Genomic DNA, 20775 nt, shown 5'->3' on the forward strand with positions numbered 1-20775 from the left:
GAGTTAAAGTCCTCACACTTTTAATGAGAGAGTCTAAAGTTTCTACACTTTCGTTTTTTACACTATCAACAGGTAGTTCACTTTTAGATTCGATTCGCAATTTAGCGAGCTCAAGTTCCGATTTCACTCTTTCAGTTTTTAATTTTTCAATTTCAATTAATCGGATTTCATCACTTTTTCTTTCTTCGATTATGTTATTTGATAACTCTTCAACTAACTCAGCGTTATTTTTATACGTATCAGAACTCTGAATTACTGCCATTAGATCAACTATAGTTTTCAGATTAGAAATGTCTACATTAAGCTCGACAGCAAGCCGAACATAGTCCTCTTTTTTAGCACTTTTAAACATATTGAATTTCAATAACTAAATAATAAATCACGTACCTTTTATTAGGTATATTATCCACTAAATTTCACTACTGATAACTCCGGCTCGACGGACCAACAAATGGGTCCGACGATAACTCAGAGTCACAAAATTCTCAATATAATAAAAATAAAAGTTCTCAAAAATCTCATGAGCGGACTGTAATAATTAAACACCACTTTATTAACACAAGTCAATTAGAGAAACGCTGTTTTCACACATCCGAGCTCTTCGGATTCATAAGATACACTAATTTTTCATAGATGGCGCTTCTGGCGTCAACAATCCCTACACCCAAATTAGGATCATTAAAATCAAATACTTTGTCCCCAGGGTAATCTGAATGTCTAATTGCATAAAATTATGTATTAGATTACTTGACCCATAATTATGAACATTTTCAAGTAGAACAAATGAAAGTAAATATGTGTGAGGAAACTTTCTTTAAATTTCAGCTTAATCTAATAAATATAATTCTCTTACGTGGCTCCCAAATTTTGGCTGTATTTCTTTTCCGCCGGTGGCAACGCTTGCTTTGTTTTGTTTACGTTACTATTTCTCTTACACGACGAATCGACCAATGATTGCCGCTAAAAATGTCATATGCCAAATCTAGCTGAGGTGGCACAACATATAGCGCTTTTAAAAACAGAAACTGAAATAACTAGAGAGCATCAGCTGCGGCAATCTCATACTATTAAGCTAGGCAGAAGTGAGTAGTCTTTGTCGATAGATCTCTATTTTAGTATTTTGTCGAAAGCGCTTTTTTTCACGAATTTATATATTACGAATTTATTTGACGATTTTTGATTTATATCACGAATTATACTATAGCACATTTCTAATGGGTTTAACGAATTACATGTCATTTATTTGAATTCAAATTTATTTTAACGACTTAGTATTTACTAAAAAGATGTAATTTTTTTTAAAAAAAAAGTTTTTATATGGAATTGAATGATTGTTTTGAATTCTTAGAATTTTGTACATTTGCAATGTACCTAAGCTAGTAGAGAGCGAAGCAAATCATATAAGATTGCGTAGCAATTTTCGGGGGTTGGCGAGCGTTAGCGAGCAGGGGGCGCAGCCCACTAGTTAATAATAACATCATAAGGCAACAATGAATATAATCATTTCTCTCTTGCCTTGCGTATTTTACAAGGAGATTCAAAATTAAACTGTGAAATTAATTACAAATTTTACACAAACATCAAAATGTTCAGCTGAATTTGAATTTATAGTTTATATTCGATTTCATAAACTAATAAATATGAACGAAATTTTTCCATCTTTTCATCACAAAAATGTTCTCCATAGAAATGTGTTTACAAACCTGTATCAAACATGCCGAGATACAGTAATTAATACAGTATAAATTTGTTTTATTATCCTGAAGGTGAAAATCTTTTCAAAATTCACACATTCCTACTCAAAGAATCCAAGAAATAAAACTTTTGTTTTCCTAGGAAACATATATATATATATATATATATATATATATATATATATATATATATATATATATATATATATATATATATATATATATATATATATATATATATATATATATATATATATATATATATATATATATATTGTTGTAAAAAAGATAATTGTTAGTGATCACGAAAAAAAAAATAATTTTGTTAAAATTTAATTAACTGTGTTAATATTCTTCGCAGTTTTCTTCAATATTTTACTAGCAATAAAAGATATTAAAAATAATTTATTACGAATAATCTAGAATTCAAAAACAAAAGTTTCAAACTCTCCACCCTTTTATTTTGCTTAAACCTCATGAAACAGAAACCTAAAACATTTAAAAAAGCAGTAGCATTATTGTGGGATAAACGTTCTAATAAATCTGTTACTAGATTACTAAAAAGGTTGGACGAATATTATAAGTTTGGACGTATATAACACATAATTTAAAGAAAAAAATAAATATCAAATTTAAAAAAAGACGATTATTATATTTTAGATATACACTGGTTATCATAAATTAAGGAAAATTCACAAAAATCGCGATAACTCAAGAAATTACACATGGAATTTTATGAAACTTACCCACAATATACAACACATAGTAAGGTATTAAACAACATAAAAAGAAATTATCAGACATTAATAGTAGTATAGAAATTAGCACATGTATAAAATAAACAAATTGGAAGTATCGGTTTGCAATAGAAAAAGTACCTTTAATATGGAATATGATTGCCTCTAGAAGCAATACAGCACAAACAGCGATGTGTGATGCTTTCAATTATGCGGTCTATCAGTTCAATAGGAAGTGAGAGCCATTGCTCTTGTAAAGCAGTTGCAAGCGTGGCAAGGGTCTGAGGGGGCGGATTGATGGCAGATACACGCCTCCCTAGAGCATCCCAAACGTGCTCGATAGGATTCAAGTCCGGGGATCGAGCTGGCCACTCCATGCGAGTAATTGTTTCCTGTTGAAGATAATCATCAACAATGCGAGCTCTGTGTGGTCTTGCATTATCGTCCTGTAACAGGAAGCAATCACCAATTGCCCCGGCATATGGGCGCACATAAGCATCAAGGATGTTGTCTCGATAAACCTGAGCATTCACGGTTCCCCTTGGAAAGACATGGAGGTATGTGCGCCCTCCTAAGGATATGCCTCCCCAAACACAGACACTGCCTCTTCCGTATGCATCTCTTTCACGGATGTTTGATGGATGATAACGGGTCCCAGGTTCTCTCCATATCAAATAACGTCTACTGTCACTTTCTAGACTAAACCTGGACTTATCCGTAAAGAGAACAGGCCTCCATTGATCTGACGTCCAGTGGACATGTTGTCGGGCCCACTGCAAACGGTCTCTCCTATGGCGTGATGTGAGCGGCACGCAAATGGCTGGTCGTCTCGCATACAGACCACCTTCGTGGAGCCTTCTGCGCACAGTTGACGTTGACACCAACCTTCCGGTGGCTGCAGCAAGAGAGGATCTAAGATGTGTCGGAGTAGCGGTTCTATTCCTGCGTGCACTTAATGTCAAATATCGGTCATCGGCACTGGTCGTAACAGTTGGCCGTCCTTGACTGAACCTCCTAGATGCCGAATCTGTGGTTTGAAATTGCCTCCAAAGTCTATGAACCACAGATGGACTCACATTTAGCCATCTGGCCACTTCTGATTGACTCTGCCCTGCCTCTAGTCTCCCGATGGCTCTCCATCGTAGTTCTTCAGGCAAATGATGCCTAGAGGTCATTATTACGAATTGGCTATCTCAGATTTTCAATGTCGCAATCACAGTAAAATTTGTGTGCTTTCTCTCAAACTTGGACTTTTATGCTCCAGGCAGATGACGTAAGCCGAGTGCAGCGCCACTAATTTGCATATTGCAATTTTACTCAGCTACTCTTAGTGGACAACATATGCAAATTTTGCACGGTTTGGCTTACTTTTGAAAGAGTTATCGCTATTTTTGTGATTTTTCCTTAATTTATGATAACCAGTGTAGATTAACGCGTATGACGTATAATATGAAATACTGCAATTTAGCGATGGTGATGGCTCAAAATTAGGTGAAGTTTCAATTTCTTTCTATAATTAATGTTTCAAATTTGTTTTTAAGCACTTTTTTAGTAATCAAATGATATGCAAATCTAGATATAGGTTTAACAAAATCAAAAATATAAAAAATTTTTAGAATAATGTTTTTAAAAAAATTTAGAATTCTTTTTTTTTTCACTTTTATTTTTGTTATGCATTGAGTTGGTGAGTTTTATAATATTTTTACTATGTATGACATAAAATGCATATTATAATAATTAATGCGTGTATATATTTAAAGGGGAAGCTTTATTTTCATAACAAATTTAATGATTGATTATCATTGCAAGCTCACATAAAAAAAAACATTTTAAATTTCAGTTTAATTTATGGTTAATATAAAAGTTTTTCAGCAAACTTTACAATATAATAAGTTTGGTAATATTGTGAAAAGCTTACTATTTAGTTTTCATTATCTTATTTCACACGTTTGATTATACAAATCTTATGATAAAAGTAAACTTAACTTCATTTATTGTTTAATAATTGTAAATGATTAAAAATTTACTATAAATCATAATATTTAAATTTGTATAACTTATACGCTTCGGAGAGCTGTAAAAATTTGTCATACAACGCCAGTGATAATTTTTTCCCCGTGGTAATAGGTACTAGTGGTAGCTTGGTAAAAGGTACTGTCCCAATATACTTTTATAAATTTATGCAAATGTTAGGGGGAAAAAATTTGGATTTTTATGAGTAAACTAGATCATATTATGTGATTTATCGGTTTATTGAGAATGCTCCGGCAGGTCATAAATTTTAAAATTACTTTTATATATTTAAATTATAAAAAGGGATATTTTTAAGGGATTAAGGGAATGATAAAGGGATTAAGACTATTCAATGCATTGAATAGTCTCAATCATTTTTTTTATTTAATTTGTAGTTTTTTTGGAAATGTTTATAAAAACTGAATAATATAAATTATTATTTGGATCAACAAAAAATTATGATTATTAATTGAAAATAGTTTTCGTATTTAATAACAATAATGAGTATAATAATAATTAAATTGCATAAAAGCATTAATAAATATGGCTATTAGTAGGACAAAGTAAAAAAGTATTTTTTCTTTGGACACCAATGTTCAAAACTTTTTTTTAAACTTAATACTTGAAAAAAAAATTTAAATTTTATTATTTGAAAAAAGTTAAAAATTGTTGCTTGCTTCAAAAAGCGCATTAAGCAGCACAAAATTACTAAACAGGCCGTAAATGGGCTGCAGGCCATAGGTTGCCGATCCCTGTTTTAGATTTTTGCTAAATTTAATAAGAAATAAAATTTTGTCAGCTTCATGGCAGTATTGGTCAATATCTTTATTCTCAGTAAAATTGATAGTGAATTTTTATGAATTAATAATAAGTACAGTTCGAAGTAGAACCTTTTTTCTGTTCCTATGACACGGCAGTTGTCAAAAAATCTTTAAATCCTAATTTTATATTTTCAAGACAAGACTTTGTCTACGAAATTGAGGATTGGTGTATAAACTGACGTTTAGCCATAAATACCGATAAAAGAAATTAATTATTAATTAAAAACTAAAGAATCAAAGCAAAATTCAGTAAAAGCGTATAAATATCTAACCAAACTGTTTCAGTGTTGCAGGAAAATAAACACCTTGCCCGGACAATAAACTTATATGATCACCATATAAATGACATCATCTGAATCTCAAAAACTTGGGGAGCATTTAAAGATCTATGGCGATGATGGCAAACGCCATTATTAGCATATAGTGGTATTATAAAAATTCATCATGGATTTTCTTGACCTTATTAACTCATCTTAATTATGGATGTAGTAAAATGATTGTCTCCAGGAATTAATAAAAAATCAATTAAGTGAACATTTGATTTATTAAGTAAGAATTGGTATGATGGATAATGTAGTAATGGCCATCTACAAAATACAAATAATAAAGAAAAGCAAATCCCTTAAAGGGATCAAATCGGACACTCTCCCTTGAGAGTTCAAGTTAGCATTCCTTTTAAAATTACATTTTTTTAAACGGTTAGGCTGGGACTCCAAGTCCACAAATTTGAAATTAAAAGTGAATGCAATTGTTCCCAACGGACACAGGAGAAGCCTGGAGAGAAGATCCAAAATTGGTAATTATCAAAATATAACATATCCAATCCCGCATAATCAATATAGGGATTAAAAATACCTTGGCGATCACGAGACGACAACAAATTTATGAGCATTATTACAATCAAGTAATTGAAACATATTTGCGGTAAGAAATTAAGAATTATAAAGTTATAAATAGATTTTTGTTTTCGATTAGGCGCAGAATGAATTAATGGGTCTCCATTAGTAATGAAATAAAAAGTATCCGTTACATTGATCGATAAAAAAAGAATAAATATTTTATGTTCGCCTTAAAAGATTAACTCTTTGATTTATTTTAAATATAATTCGATTAATAAAATAAGCAGTAATTAAAGATATTTTAAAAGGTAGTAAATAAATATGTAATGTCAAGACCACTCGTAGCTCTAAGACCACTCGTAGGAAAAGTCTCAAATATGCCACTTCACTTAAAGTTATTACTACTCTAACAAAGTACAAACCATAAAACCTATATCAACTGATGCTTCACCTGCATGGTGCACAGCACCAGATCACTAGCTAAATAAATTTGACAGTTTGAAATATTACGAACGTTTACAAATGCTCAAGAATGAATCCTTACTACGTCAGGAATTAAACTTGAGAAGATGGCTTAAACTATCTTTTAAAACTCTCTCAATATATTGCCTCAAATTTTTTAGTAAAGCAGAAAAATGTGACCATGCAAAATTTAATGATATCTTCAGCACAGAATCTTAAACGAAAATATCATACACAGCACATTGGAGCCTTTTTCTTATCATGCACCTGTATTACAACTATTATTATTTTTTATTTTAATTTTCATGCCGACCATGACTATATGACTAGCCATGTCATTATTTTATCACTTTGAGTCACGTCAGATCCGATGAATCAGTGAGAGCCCACCGGGGTACTGAACAACCAGAACTATTCAAAGTAGAAGTAGAGCCACATCTACTTATCTTTAAAAAGATGCGGAATATATTATTACCGGTATTATAATATTATATCTCACCATTCTCCAAGATTACAGCTTCACTCATGACAAGCAGAGCACCGATTTCCTATGGCAGTGTCAAAAATAAATGAGTGGCGGCTATGATTTTTCAAGATAACAGATAAATTCTTGAATTCTTCTTTTATTTGTGAATTATGAAATTATTACCGAGTTGATTTTTGCACTCATATATTTTCTTATAATTAACTGTTTATTGATAGCTTAAAACATCTAGATATATCTCAATTTTGCTATCACTTTCGAAAACTTTCCAGACCGTGGGAACCTTGCGTGGAATTCTTTTCAACTACAACAATGCCTCAACTCAATAGTAAATAAACAGATGAAAGAGTGAAGTGTCCGCTGCCGCTATTTCGTATAATCACATACCTAATCTGACGAAGAAGTAGGCGTTACTATTTATACCGAATCTAGTTAGATATACAATAAAAGGAACGCCCACTTATTAATTTAAAATTTATAATTTATAATAGAACAGCGAGTGAGGGATGAAAAAAATTATCATTCTCCTAATATTTTAAAATTGTAAAAATTATTCTTCTTAAGATGACTGTATAAGGTTTAAAATTTGGACAGTATAAAAGTGTCAGCGTCAGATGAATACTAGATTATTTGTGGCTTTCGAAAAGAATTAGGATAAGCAAGATTGTTAAATTTAATGAATTTCGGAAAAAAATAGCAATAATGTGAAACTGTTGGAGTGCTAGTGATCTTTTTGCTGCTTAAAACGTTAAATGCCACGCTTGCTCGCCTGGAGAAATGGTTCATAACTACAAACTAAATTTTCAAATATTAGACAGATTTTGCTAGTTTTTAAAAGGTTTAGCATATTTAAAGGCTTAGGTTGTAAAAAGGGTCTCCCAGTCTTTTCTGCAACAAGCCTTTTGCATGATGCTCTGGTTCTACAAGATTATAATTTTGATATCGTTTATCGCAATACAAAGGACCACGGCAATGCTGACTGCTTATCTCGTCTACCATTGAAATCTGAAGAACTGGAATTAAAAGATGATATTGCAGTAAACCAAATTTCCCAAATTAGGACCTTGCCCGTTACCGCCAAAGATTTAGAAAAGGCCACTCAGTTCGATGAACACTTGGGAAAACTTTTAAAAATATTACAATATGGAGGTCAATTTGAAGGGAAGGAAAAATATACCTTACTGGATGGGTGTATTATGTATGGGCAACAAGTGTGTATTCCAGACTGCTACAAAGCAAAAATATTAGACGAATTGCATCATGAGCATCTTGGTGAATTTAAAATGAAAGCAATTATAGATCTTACGGGAATTGGCAAGATATCGACCAAGACATAGAAAATTCTTCAAAAAACTGTTTAGACTGTGTTAGGTTCAAAACGGACCCAGCAAAAGCAAAAGTTCATCAGTGGGAGTATCCCAGTGCACCATAGGAAAGAGTGCACATTGATTTCGCAGGCCCTATATATGAACGGGTGTTTCTACTCATTGTTGACGCCCATTCAAAATGGCTTGAAATTTAGCCCATGGAACAGCCAATTCGTACAAGGCAATTGAATGCCTCCGAGATTGCTTTTCACGTTTTGGTCTACCTGTAGTTTTAGTTTCTGACAACAGTGCACAGTTTACTTCTCAAGAGTTCCAAACATTTATACAAAGCAATGGCATTAAGCATAAGACATGCTCCCCTTTCAAACCATCCAGCAATGAACAAGCAAAGCGCTACCTGCACACATTAAAGCAATCATTCCGTCCCATGCAGAACTTTGCAGGGAATATCCAGCAAAAGGTTATCACCTTCATCATGCAATATCGCAAGGTTCCTAACATGACAACCATGATTAGTCCGGCTATGCTTTTCCTTCAGAGAAACATTAGGACTAGAATAGATCCTGTTCTTCCTGACTTGGTCGGAAGAGTCAATGAGAAAGTCAGGAAAACACGTATGCTTTACAGGATCGCATTTTTCACGACGGTGATAATATGGCTATTCGAGACTATTGTTCACCCAAAGCAAGTTTGAAATTTGGTACAGTTATGAGTAAAGATGGAGCTCTTCATTACACAGTTAATGCGCAAGGTACATTGTATAGACGCCACGTAGACAAAATGTGATTAACAGGTGACCAAATCTTGGATAAGACTGTTCACATTCCACGAATTAGTTTCAGCACTGAAACCCCAAACATCGGCACTACTGATAATTCTTCTGCATCCACTGATCCTGGGTGAGATATCCAAAAACACTCTGAATTTGTCAAATCAACACCGGAAACTTGTCCACCATCTCCTACCTAGAACCAAACTTCAACTGTTTTGCCGAGAAGTTATCCATCTTCAACTTCTCAACAAGCCGCCTTTCAGCCGAGGAGATCACAAAGGTTTGGACGACCCACTGAGATACTTGACCTTTAAATTTCTATTTTTAAAGGGGGAGAAGATGTCGTGTGTTTAGCCATTCGAGGCTATGTTTTCGAACTATCATTTCACGCATGCGCAGTCTAATCTTGACTTTCTCTCCCTAAATTTCTGTTTAGATTCCTCACCTGCTGGTGTTGCGTTTAGACGCATCTTCAGTATTCTAAATTTTAAATGTTGTAAATTATAAATAAATAGTGCTTGTTATATATATATAAGAGTGTTCGTTCTTAACCCCCCCCCCCCGCTATGGAGCAACAAAATTATACATTCATTTTCTTGTCTGCTTTGTTTAAAACTATTTTTGTTCCTTGTTTTTTAACAGAGTACTGATGATCTTTCAACTTCCTCTATTTTTGTTCTACAAATCATAAATCGATGGAAATAGTTAGCACAGACAGCTTCAATTGGTAAAATGTTGAAAGCAGAAGTTCTTTATAGAATAGCTGTAGAATGGCTCCAACGATCGTTTGTCTTTCTCGAAAAGCAGACGCATGGTGTCTAATATAGGTGAATTGTACTTAACGTGTGGTAAACTGCGAATTTTAAGCTCCAACGAGAGGATTTTTCTGCCGGCGCGAGCTCTAACGTTATTCATTTCATGTGGAAAAATAGCACACATGTAAGGTTATTGTAAATAATGGTGAAATCATTAAATGTATAAAATGGTTAGTACTTTTATGAGTTATTTTTTAACCCCAAAATAGCTACTAAAAATGCAAAGTTGATTCAGAGTGCCATGTGTTCAATGATGAATGGACTTGGAAATATTTTTGTGCAGTTGTAAAAGATAAACCAGTATGTCTTATCTGTAATGAAGCTGTAGCAGTTTGAAAAGAATACAACATTAACAGACATTTTACAGCCAAGCACAAGAATGCCAACTACGAGGAAATGTCTGAATGTGAAAGAAGATAAAATGCAGAAAGCTTTCTCAAAGAATTATCAGACCGACGAAATTTTTTCAAGAAGATAAACAGTGCCCAAGAACTTGCATGCGTAACGCATGCAAGTTGCGTTGTAACATACAATATTGCTAAAAATAATAAACCTCTCTGTGGTTTGGTGGGGAGTTTGTTAAACAATGTATGCTCCAAGTTTGTGATGTTTCATGTCCAGACATAAAAAATAATTGTGAGGCTGTAAGCTTATCGTGTAAAATGGTGACTTCTAGAATCGAAGCCATCGATAAAATATTGACATCACAATTAGAGTCAAAAATTGCACAGTTTAAATTTTGCTCAATAGCTATGGATGATCTAATTGATACTGCTCAATTAGTGTTATTTATGAGAGTTGTTAATAAGAACTTAGAAATTACCGAGGAATTGGCACGCATGCGTTAGTTTTCTACATTGTGTTATACGCCAAGATGCTCTGTGTAAATCTGCATTGAATATGAAACCTGTGCATGATGCAGTAGTAAAGCTTGTTAATACCATTCTATTTCGTGGACTTACTCACAGGCAATTCAGATATTTTCTTCAGTCCGTGCCATCTGAATACTCTGATGTCTGTAATGTACCAAGAGATTGAATCACTTAAGACACAGAAAGAAACAGGGAAATAATACCAATTAATTAATAATATCAGAAAAGAGTTTAATCCTAGAGTAATTACTTGCAGGAAAAAGTATGGACAACTTCCAGGAGAAAAAACAGAAATACTTGAGAGATGGATAGAACATTTTAAGGACTTCTTACTTGGGGGTGAGTCACCAAACCTGGCTGATGGTATATCTTATAGGACTACCAATAATCAAGTAGAGGAGACTGGTTTGCTTACCCTAGGTGAGATTGAACAGGCAATTAAGAAGTTGAACAACAATTAATCTGCTGAACCGGATGGAATAAAAGCTGAACTTTTGAAAATTAAGGAGCCAGCATTGATCAGGGCAATCCTAGATATTATATGCAGGATATGGGAATTGGAACAGATGCCCATTGAATGAGATAATGATTCTATCTGCCCAATCTACTAAAAGGGAGACAAGATGGATTGTAAAAATTATAGGGGGATCACCTTATTGAATACAGCATGCAAGATTTTCTCCAATGTACTATATAAAAGACTTTTACCACACGTGGAGAAGGTGGTTGAAAGTTACCAGTGTGGTTTTCAAAGAGGAAAATCTACAATTGATCAAGAACAAGTTTTAAGACAAGTTATTGAGAAGACAAAATAATTTTATATTGAGACTTTCCATCTTTTTATTGACTTTATGGCAGCATACGACAGCGTTAAGAGAAATGAGTTGTATTAAACAATGGAGGAATTTGGTTTTCCCCTGAAGCTTATTAACTTGACAAAGGCAACACTCAGAAAAATCAAGTGCAGAGTTAAGCTGTAAAACGAACTCTCCGAGCCCTTCTACACTGATAGAGGCTTGAGGCAGGGAGATGCACTTGACTGCCTTCTATTTAATATCGCACTTGAAAAAATAATCAGAGCATCTAGAATCAAAGTAAGAGGCACTATTTTTCAAAGATCTACACAAATTCTTGCTTATGCAGATGATCTTGATATTATAGGAAGATCTAGACAATCAGTAGTAGAGAACTTCAAAGCTTTTGAAGTAGCAGCTAATGAAATGGGACTAATCATTAATGTTGACAAAATTAAATATTTGGAGATAAACAGAGGGCTCACTAAGGCAATGCCTTTGCATGTGAATGATTATGAAGCTGTTGATGAATTTAAATATCTTGGGACAACTGTAACCTGCAAAAATGACATAAATACTGAAATCGATAGCCGTTTAGCAATGGCAAACAAGTGCTACTTTGGTTTAAAATGCTAACTAAGAAGGAAATTTCTTAAACAAAACACAAAAATTAGCATATAAAAACACACCTGCGGCCTGTGATCCTAATAAAAAAGAGGAGAACAAATTGCTGATTTTTGAGAGAGGGATACTTAGAAGAATTTTTGGTGCAGTCTATGAGAGTAACAAATGGCGTACCCTTTACAATCATGAGCTATATAAAAAGTATAAACAGAAAGACATTGTTCATGTTATTAACCCCTTGGGGACGGGTGATTCAGAAAAGCATTCGTACAAAATCAGAATCAGGATGTAATTAAATAAAAAACGGTAACTTAAATGTAGTCGTTTCTAATTTGACAGACTTACTTTGCTTTTATCTTAATTATTGTTAGTTTTATCATACATATAATCAATGTTAATTCAAAGTATAACTAAATAGTTTTATTTTAAACAAAGTAACGGTGAATAAAATAAATCAAACAATTATAACTCCGCCCACAAATAAACTGTGCTAAAGAATTACTTTGATTACCAGCTTTATCTTTTTACCCTGGTTGATACGGTTTCATGCTGTCACGTATTTGTGACAGTCGGCGCGAAAGGGTTAAGGCCAATCGCATTCGATGGCTGGGACACCTTTATAGATCTGAAAACCAAAACCCAGCAAAAAAGTAACTTTTTCTAAGCCAAAAAGTACAAGAAAAAGGGGTCGTCCACCGACTAGGTGGCTAGACGCAGTTGAGAGGGACCAAAAGATAATAGGAATAACTAACTGGAAGGCCATGACGCAAAATAGATTAGGATGGCAAAAACTTATTGGATCGGTCTTGGCCTGTCATACGCTGTAGTGCCCAAGAAGAAGAAGATGATGTACTGTACTACACGAAAGTAAAGTGACTTATTGCAGGATGTGTTTTAGAACAAGTTTGTCAGTTGAAAGACGAGATAATGTCGTCCTTCTATGAGAAACAGTCTTCAGCAGAGTACGAAATATTAGAAGATACAGAATGGCTTTCAGACTTGTCATTTTTCACAAATTTTCATTGTCATATGAACAACTTGAATGTTAGGATGCAAGGGAAAATTCTTCTATGATATCTGGGCCCATCTCAAAGCTTTTAAACTGTAGCTTAATATGCTTGCTGGGCAGCTAGCTAAGAAGGACTTGTCTTTTTCCGCTAGGTTAAATTCAATACCCTCAGTTAATAAGGAAAAGCTTCAGAATTATGAATATAGCTTGAAAAAACTCTATTTTGAGTTTAAGATTTCAAGATTTCAGTGGCTAATTAAGACAAAATTAGATATTTTTACCGTGCCTTTCAACGTAAATTGTGTAACAATGAGGTCGGATTTTCAGCTTGAATTAATTGAACTGCAATCTAACAATCATCTGCAGCAGTTGTTCTTAAATATGCCAAAGTTTGAGTTTTACAAATCATTACCAAAAGTTAGTTTCCAAAATTTAATATCTCATGATCAGAAAATCAAATGAAATCGCAATTTCATTAATCTCATTAAGTACTTAAGCTAAAACTTGTATATCGTTTTATTATTATTATTTTTTTCAGAAATTTTTACTTTGTCCACCAAACTTTTTTTTCTCGAATTTTTGCCCTCGACCAAAAAAGTTTGCAAATTTCTGCTCTAGGCATATAACTGTCTAGGGCTCTACAGCTCGTTCTTTTGAATTAAATATATATATTGTTGTTGAAAAAAAAATGATCTTGAATAATTTAAACATAATTTAAACATAATAACACAATAAAATAATATTAATAAATAATTATAATTTATATTCATTAATGTTATGTTTATATTCATTGTTGATTTACAATTCTAGGAGACAAATAGTTAGAATCCCCCCCCCCTTTTTTTTCTAAACTCACTCGATGTTTTTTTTAAGTGTGCAAATAAATACGGTAATGAAAATTAAAAGCTAAATTTTGAAAGATAAAAAGAGTTCATGTAAAAATTGGTAGAAACTTAATTAATTTTATTTCTTTAATATCACTTTAATTATTCAATCGTTTCTACCACTATGACTCATTCATATTATTCACATATAAACATATTTCGCCCAACAGTATCAGTTGCCCTAGGGCAAATCACAGATTAAGGGGTCTGGTGGCCGCTTACGCGGGCAGGTACCTTATCTACTACAGATCGTCGTCACACTATTTGATCATAAGCCAGATAAAGATCAATATATTCTATATCTCCATACCCTCATATTCTAGTTAATGCATATCGTTTTATTTATATCTCTAAATTCAGATCTGACTGTAATTTACAGAGGCTGTCCAGCCTACACTCGAATCTTTTTTGCCAACGCCATTAGTCCCAGTCACTTATGTGAATCTCAGATGAAGGAGTGAGATGAGAGGGCAAGTACTCTAATCCTCCACCTATCAAGTCCCACTATTTGAAATTAACTGAAAAGAATATGCCTTTGAGTGTTGCTAAATTTAATTTAGTTTATTAATATTTTGAATTTCAATATAACTAGCACTTTTTGGAATTTTAGTCGCCCGTGACAACCTTGCCAACAGGTAAAAGATTATCGGTTTCTGGAATAGGAAGCATAGTTTTTATTTTTTTTAATATATAAATTTGATAAGTATTTTATAAATTTGATAAGTATAAGTACTTTTATATGCAAGGGGTTATTTTAGTTAATAATTCATTATACAGTGAATAGAATTGATAATTATACATCCATGGTATTGTTATAGCACTTTACAGAATAAAATACTGTTCAAAAGCTATGTGAATCAAGATACATACACATTGGTGATTTTTACATATACAGGGCTGCCAAATACTACACGCCTTTTACAAAATATTTTATACATAATCAACAAAAGTTGGGAAATTTCTACTTGCACTGCTCATTTGTTTATAACTATTTTAATTCATTTTGGCAGATCACTGGACATTGCTTTTCTAAAAGCTTTGATCATTATTTTTCAAAGTGTGTTGGGGAAATTTTCCTGAACATGCGCGACCAAAAGAAATTCTCCCTAAAATAGACAAAGCATTATTCACGTTTTTCTTTCATACGTCTACAGATTTTTGTGTAAATTTTTAATTTTAATTAGCGTCAATTTTCTTCATTTTCGCTTTTCTTTTTCTATCACCTATGATCTTATTTCATTGATATATTTCCTTTAATTATTTATTTCGCAAATGTACTTAAGATTTTTAATCGCAAAATAAGCATTGAAAGGGTTGAATTTTTTTACCATATGCTCGGAAACTAACAACAAGATATGAATGACTCCATACTATCCAAGTCATTGATAATACTCGAAGACCATGGAATACGTGTAGAGTATCTGGATTGTTGTCCACCTTTAAAAGACTAATGAAGTTTGTGTATAAAGAAAAACATAATAATGCCTTTATTCCTGCACCTGGAAATTAAAATAAAGTTAAAGTGATATTTAATGGGCTGATGATATATGAATAATATATTGTCGAACCTCGATCCATCGATCCCGAATCTTTCGTTTACCCGTATGCACAATCTTATGTTAACGATCCCGTCAATTATACATACATATATAAGGCTGATAATATCCGTTTAGTTCGCTTTTTAAAACTAGCATATTCCGTGACCGTCGTTCAAAAATTCTACCGTCATTTAAAACAAGTATTTTATAACGGTCGCTGAACAGCTGACCCAATTTTGAGCTCACGACTACCAATGTTCAACTCAGTATTATTGTAATTGTGAACCCAATCCAGAAGACAAGAGAACTCCTGGATGAAACTGTTGTCATTCCCAGGGAAGGATTGCTACGAAGTCTTTTTCTTCTTATACCGCCAGATGGCGTTCTTTTTAAATTTGTATGTGTTTCTTTGCTTTTTGTTAATAAACCTTTACTTTCTGTCTGAATCTCAATCCACGGACTACAGAAACAGTGGGACAAATTAGACTTCGTGGAAGACTTTTTGATGGAACTAATAAACATTTTACGTTACATGGGGAAGAAAACCACGAAAACAATTCACAGCTAGCTTGATGCCAAGGATACTCTTACCCCCTAATCCGTCTATCAATGAGGATATTTTACGTCAACACTGTGGTCGGTGAAAGCTAGGTGCGAAATTCGTATCAACCAGCCATAACTGGGATTCGAACCGGGGTTACCTCATGAAGAGGCGAGCTCTCTCAAGACAAGCATTTAAGTTATTTTGTTTTGTGAAGGAAAACAGTAATAGTAATTCTGACGCTAATGATGCCGAAAATGAGGATTTGTTACAGTTTGGAAGAGACGCTTCTAGTACATTAAATGATTATGCATCAGTTGAAGAAAAAATTGAAATTGTGATGTTGACTGTTCAAGAAATTGTTGCAAAAACCGAAGAAATGTATAGTAATGTTAATGAATATGACGAAATAGAACTACGATAGGTGAAAACATTGTTGGAAATTCTTAAAGCCTTTGAAACAATAAGGAAAATCATTCAAAATTGCAGAAATTAAACATCAGTAATCTATTACCAGTGGTCGGAAAAACTACATCATTTTTGTAGTTTACTACAACTACAGCTACATTGTTGCAAACGTAGTTAACTACAACTGCAACTGATTATTTTTCAAATGTGGTGAATAGAAACAACTTTGAAAATTAGTAACTGTTTCCTTAAGGAGACGTGCTTAGCTGGAGAACTTAAGTTACACCTATATTCAAAAGGGTTTTGAATAAGAAGTTGGCTAATATTAAATATAAGGAATAATTAAGAAATATTTATTCATGTTATTCCAAAACATTTACCGAATTTTTTTTTTTTTAACCTTCAACTTTGTATGCTTTTTAAAACAAATATTTAATTTAAGAAATCCAAAATTATCGAATACTTGCAATTTTTTAATTGTTTAATGCTCTTTTTTCTTTCAGAAGTTATAGTCATTGAAAATACGTTCCCCTTTTTCGAAATAACATCTTATATGTAATTTTAAATACGTCGTTTCTGTTAACGCTCAGCTACAGAAACAGGGTCATTTCCGTTGCATCCATCGACGGACTCGTGCAAATTTGTACGTATCTAATTCGAATAATTAGTTGCGTTAGAACCGTTCTAACTAAGGTCTATTCTAAACTAAGCTTAAAAGTAATGTTTCTCTTTTTCTATCGATCTACTCACCACACTACTTTTTTAAAAAAAAGTAGCACACTACACTACAAACTACGAAAAAATCAGCGACTACAGTAGTTTCACTACTTGTAGCGTGCTAGCTACTTCCGAACATTGTTTATTACTAAGTCGAAAAAATATTATTTGCGATGAAAAGAAAAGAGTGTTTTAAAGCTAAGATTTCCAAATATTTTGAATAAATAAATGCATTTATTTCGCTTTATTTTACAATAAGTACATAATTAATTTTTTAATTAAAACAATTTTTTTAATTCTTAATTTCCAATTCTGTAGTTTTTTTTACTTTTCATATGTTTTCAAGTCATTATTTGATATTTTATCTAAGCAAACAATCGTCGTTTTCCCTCATCTATAATTAGCTATGAATAGCCCCATGAAGACAATAAATCGAGGTTCTACTGTATTTTTTAAAACAAAAAACTTACTTTTCTCCTTTTTCTCAAAATCATTTTTTTGATTATTTCTGATTAGAATATCCAATGAAGTTCCTAGCACCACCATGCAGATCAAAAAGCTGAATAATATGCTAAAAGGGATTAAACAGAAAGTTTAATGAGTAATATTTTTGTTTACACAACCATAGTAAAAGCTTGCAGTTTTGAAATAATTTTCCCAAACTTTTTAACACACATTTTCAGATATTTTGTACAAAAGATCATATTAAATTGAGATGAAATCATACCTCTTTCGTAAGTGTCAAACGAAGAGATTGCTGCCTTAGAGGCGAATATTTGATGAAATAAATAAATTTTTTTTATCCTAAATATATTTACACTACTGAAGTTTTTCAAAAACCGTGGGAACCCTGTTTAAATTATCTTCCCTGTTTAAATATCCTTGATGAAAAAACAGTAAATGAAGCATACAATTTTGGAACGTCGGAGAGCTAGTTTTTATTTTATTTTATTTATGCATTTACTTTTGAGAAAACTGTTTTTTAATGTGTTCACGAACCCGTTACGAGAATTGGAAATTGTATAAGCCTTTTATATGTTTTAAATAAATGTTTTTTTTTAATAAAAACTGTCTCCTCTGTATTCGATACAACCTCCTGTGTTTTATAACTTGGGATTTTCAAATATAATTTTTTTTACTTAATTTTTTTTTTAATTTCAATTACTTTAAAATTAATATTTAAACTAATTTGAAATAGCATTCATGCAAGCATTTTCAAAATTTATGCGGTTAGTTTTGTTGAAATTTTCGTGAAAGCAAAAACACATTTATACATACTCGTATTAATGCGACCATGCGATGTTATTTTTGTGATTTATGAATTAAAACCTACAGCCAGTGCTCCAACAAGCCAACTTGCTCCGGATATCCAGTGGTAGCAACGTGTATGTTTTATACTATGATTCTTAGATTAGTAAAGTCGATTTATAGTGTTTTTATCTACCACTGCTAAAAAATTCAAAGATTTAATTTATTGAAGTTGCAGATATACCGCATCGAAACTTTGCAGCTTGCAAATTTACCCAAAATGCAGAGATGCCAACTGCTCCGGACATGCCAAAATAATTAAAAAACGGTAAATAACTACAAAGATAATTTTGAAAATATTTGACTATTTTTGCTTGCTTTTTAAAAGGTACATACCTGCCAACTTTTACGCATTTGGCGTAAAATTTTATTTCTGTATTTAAAGTGGTTGCAAAATGCATCCTTTCTATATATTCTTAGCATTTATAAACTTAATTTATAATCTATTTGACCACCACTATTTTTTAAAAAAATAAGCATATATATTTAAATGTAATACTTTTACGTCAGTCCGTATAAGCTTCCTCAAAATACGGCATATGTTTCTGATTATAATTGCAATTTACATTCCATTTTACTACCACTGGGGAAAATCATCCTCGAAAGGATTAAAAGTTGGCAGGTATGAAAGTATAACGTAACGTAAGTTTTATAAAGTGGTGAATTATATAAGCCTAAGAATTATTTAGAAATAATGGTGGATAAAAATCTACTAAATTGAATTGAGTTAAACCAAGAATCACTATTGATAAACTACCACTTTAAAATATATATTTGCTGTCCGGAGCAAGTTGGCATCTATGAAAAAGCTGCAGATTTCAAGTTGTGCTTCAAATCTGCATTATTACTTAATTTTTTTCCCATTTGGAGCAATCGGCATCTCTGCTACCAGAAAATTTTCTCCATGATTATACAAGGATGCAAAAGATACCTTTTTTAAACACAGTGGTAGGTCATACACCCTTCAAATTACACATCAGATGCACCGCCAACTTCTGTCGGAAACAATTGTTACAAGTTAGAATGTGTATGCACATGCCCATTTGCACTATCTCTTTAAAATAGAACATTACTAACGAGTTAATACCGTACAATTTCTTTTATAAAAGAGCCTTTTGCATAATCATTAAAAGAGAAGTGTACAGTGTGGAAAAAAACGAATCCCCCTGAAGAATATATTTTGATCGGATTTATACGTTTTAGGATTCAATCAATTTTATATATAAATGTAAGTATCTGACTTATTTGAGATACAATTTCTCAGGCACTATTCGAACTATTTTGCTCAAAGTTTGTACTTAGCTGTATAAAATTGCATTCGTTAAAACTATGCAAAAAAAAATTTATACATCACAATTCAAAATTTTTACGACCATTCTTAAATAAAATAATAAAAAGTAATAAATATTATTTACTAAAAATTACTTTCTGCATGGGATTATTTTTTGTTACGTGAATTTTAAAAAAATTTTCAATTCGCTTAAAAAGTTCTCGATATAAGCGAAATACATGAAAAGTGAAATTAACATTAAGGGGTCCAAGCTTTGGATCTCTCTCCTGACCAAACTATTGGAACCATATTTTCCAGACAGGGGCTACTATATTTTGGACGTCAGAAATCCGAATCAGTCGAAGAAAGTACGTTTTCTGTCTAATTTCGTAACATAAAGTATTGCCTGCTCTTATTTTATATTAGTATATTTGACGTTACCCTCTCAAGCCTATAAGAAAGAGTCCTAGAACGTGAAAATCCGAACATTAAATTAAAAGTTATACAGCTTGGCCCGTTTTTTTTTTTTTGGTGCACTGTACATTTGCCGACAAAACACAGAACACTCCGGTAGACATAAAAGCATCAATGTCACTAGAATTTTCGTAACCTTTATTACGAATTCACTATTTTTCTATGATTAACTCAAGTTTTAAGATATAATTTCCATTTTAAGGTATAATTTAAATGCCATGGGCGACTAAAAATGTAAAAACTAAATACACTTTTTTTATTTATTAAATATTTTAATCGTAACTACCACTGTAAATTACATTCTAAATTATTCATATATCAAACAAAAATCATTAATCTTCCTACCACAGCTGCAAGCCTGCGAAAATTGC

General features: G+C 32.4%; 1 protein-coding gene across 1 annotated transcript in view; it reads right to left on the reverse strand.

Annotated features, from left to right (window-relative positions):
* LOC122269658 (nose resistant to fluoxetine protein 6-like) overlaps nucleotides 1–20775 on the reverse strand; it is an 83572-nt gene that overhangs the window by 33458 nt on the left and 29339 nt on the right. Inside the window, exons 6-7 of the mRNA XM_087159101.1 lie at nucleotides 17823–17923; nucleotides 15477–15647 (exon numbers count right to left, since the gene is read on the reverse strand). Coding sequence (XP_087015227.1) covers nucleotides 15477–15647; nucleotides 17823–17923 — 272 coding nt within the window. The remainder of the gene's footprint in view (nucleotides 1–15476; nucleotides 15648–17822; nucleotides 17924–20775) is intronic.

Source organism: Parasteatoda tepidariorum, chromosome 3, assembly GCF_982258835.1.
Source record: "Parasteatoda tepidariorum strain Cologne lab strain chromosome 3, Ptep-v5.0, whole genome shotgun sequence".
Taxonomy (NCBI): domain Eukaryota; kingdom Metazoa; phylum Arthropoda; class Arachnida; order Araneae; family Theridiidae; genus Parasteatoda; species Parasteatoda tepidariorum.